Raw genomic sequence first — 1,546 nt, forward strand, 5'->3', positions numbered from 1 at the left:
CCATTTGGCCCATCCAGAGAGTGCTGCTGATCTCCCCCGGGAAAGGAGCTTAAGTGACAGGGACAGGATGGCGTTTGCACAGGAAAGTGCCCGAGAGATTGGATGTTAATTCTTCCTAATGCTTCTGTGCCATGTGTGTGAATCACAGCTGAAACCAGGAGGGCTTCACCATCTATTTATAGCAGCTTCATCTCCTCCTGACATCTGAACAGGAGGCGATTAAGCAGGACAGGGACAGTCCCTGAGTGCCTCCAGCCAGCCCCGGGAGCTGCTCAAGGGGAGGGGATGTGGGGAGCTAAGCTGGGAGCTCAGGCACTCTCTGGGCTTAATCCTGCAAGCCTCCTGGAGTTCCCCCTCAGTGACTGACAAGGCAGTCATTCCCAGCTCCCAGGATGAAGATGGAGCTGGGATTTCTTCCCCCTGATCTGCCAGGTACCCTGGAGGATGGCGGGAGGTGCAGGAGGGGATTCTTACCCGCAGCTGTAACCCCTCCATGGCTGCTCAGGAGGCTCTTCTCATCCCCTGTGCTGCTGCTCCCCACAAATCAAGGGTTTGTAAACCCCTGTGATGGAGAGAACAGAGTTGGTGCAGGAAACAAGCAGAGCAAAGAGGTCACGAAGGCCCAAGAAACAAAGCCCAGCTCAGGTAAGCAGGGCTGCAGGGACAGACATGGGGATAGAATGAGACAGGGACATGGGGGCTGGAATGAGGTGGTCTTTAAGGTCCTTTCCAACCCAAACCATTCCATGAGATAAAGCACAGTAACCACAAAAGTCCTCAGCAACACCTCACCTCTCTCTGCCTCTGCTCTGGCAGCATCTTGTGTTTACTCCCAAGCTTCCCATTTCCCTTTCACCTCCAAACACAAGAAACTGAAGCTCCGAGCCCTTCAGAGCTGACACATTTTCACTGTGGCTTCTCCACAGGGTCCTGCAAGGCTCCTTTGCCTTGTTCCCTCTCCACAGCCAACAACACCCCCTTACCCCTGGGAATCACCCCCACAGCCAAGGGACTGCGTGACAGGACTGGAAGTGCCAGGATAATACCACCACCACCATCTTCCCCACAAAATCCCCCATAAAATCTCCCTCGTCCATCTACCTGGCAGCAGCAATTCAATCCCCAGCCCCCCAAGAAGAGCTCTTACCGTCCTTGCTGCTACCTCCGGCTTCCAGCTGAGGAATTTGGGGCTGTCCTGCAGCTGCAGATGTTGAGAGCAGCTGAAGCACTAATCCAGCTGCCAGCCTCTCTGAGCACAGATTAACGGGCCAGGCCTCACCCCTCCACAAACAGCTCAGCATCTGTCCAGGGATGCAGCCAGAGGGAGGACTGGAGGTGATGTCCTGGCTCCAGGAGAGCTGCAGAGTGGGAGATGGGGAGTATATTATATTATATTAATTATATTAATTATATTATATTACATTATATTACATTACATTACATTACATTACATTACATTATATTATATTATTTATATTATATTGTATTATATTATATTATATTATATTACGTTACATTACATTATATTATATTATATTATATTATA

At 50.2% G+C, this 1,546-nt stretch overlaps 1 protein-coding gene across 1 annotated transcript in view; it reads right to left on the minus strand.

Moving 5' to 3' along the window:
* LACTBL1 (lactamase beta like 1) overlaps positions 1–495 on the minus strand; it is a 14,412-nt gene extending 13,917 nt beyond the window's left edge. Inside the window, exon 1 of the mRNA XM_033519364.1 lies at positions 475–495. Coding sequence (XP_033375255.1) covers positions 475–495 — 21 coding nt within the window. The remainder of the gene's footprint in view (positions 1–474) is intronic.
* Positions 496–1,546: the final 1,051 nt, after the last annotated feature.

Source organism: Parus major, chromosome 21 (assembly GCF_001522545.3).
Source record: "Parus major isolate Abel chromosome 21, Parus_major1.1, whole genome shotgun sequence".
Taxonomy (NCBI): Eukaryota; Metazoa; Chordata; class Aves; order Passeriformes; family Paridae; genus Parus; species Parus major.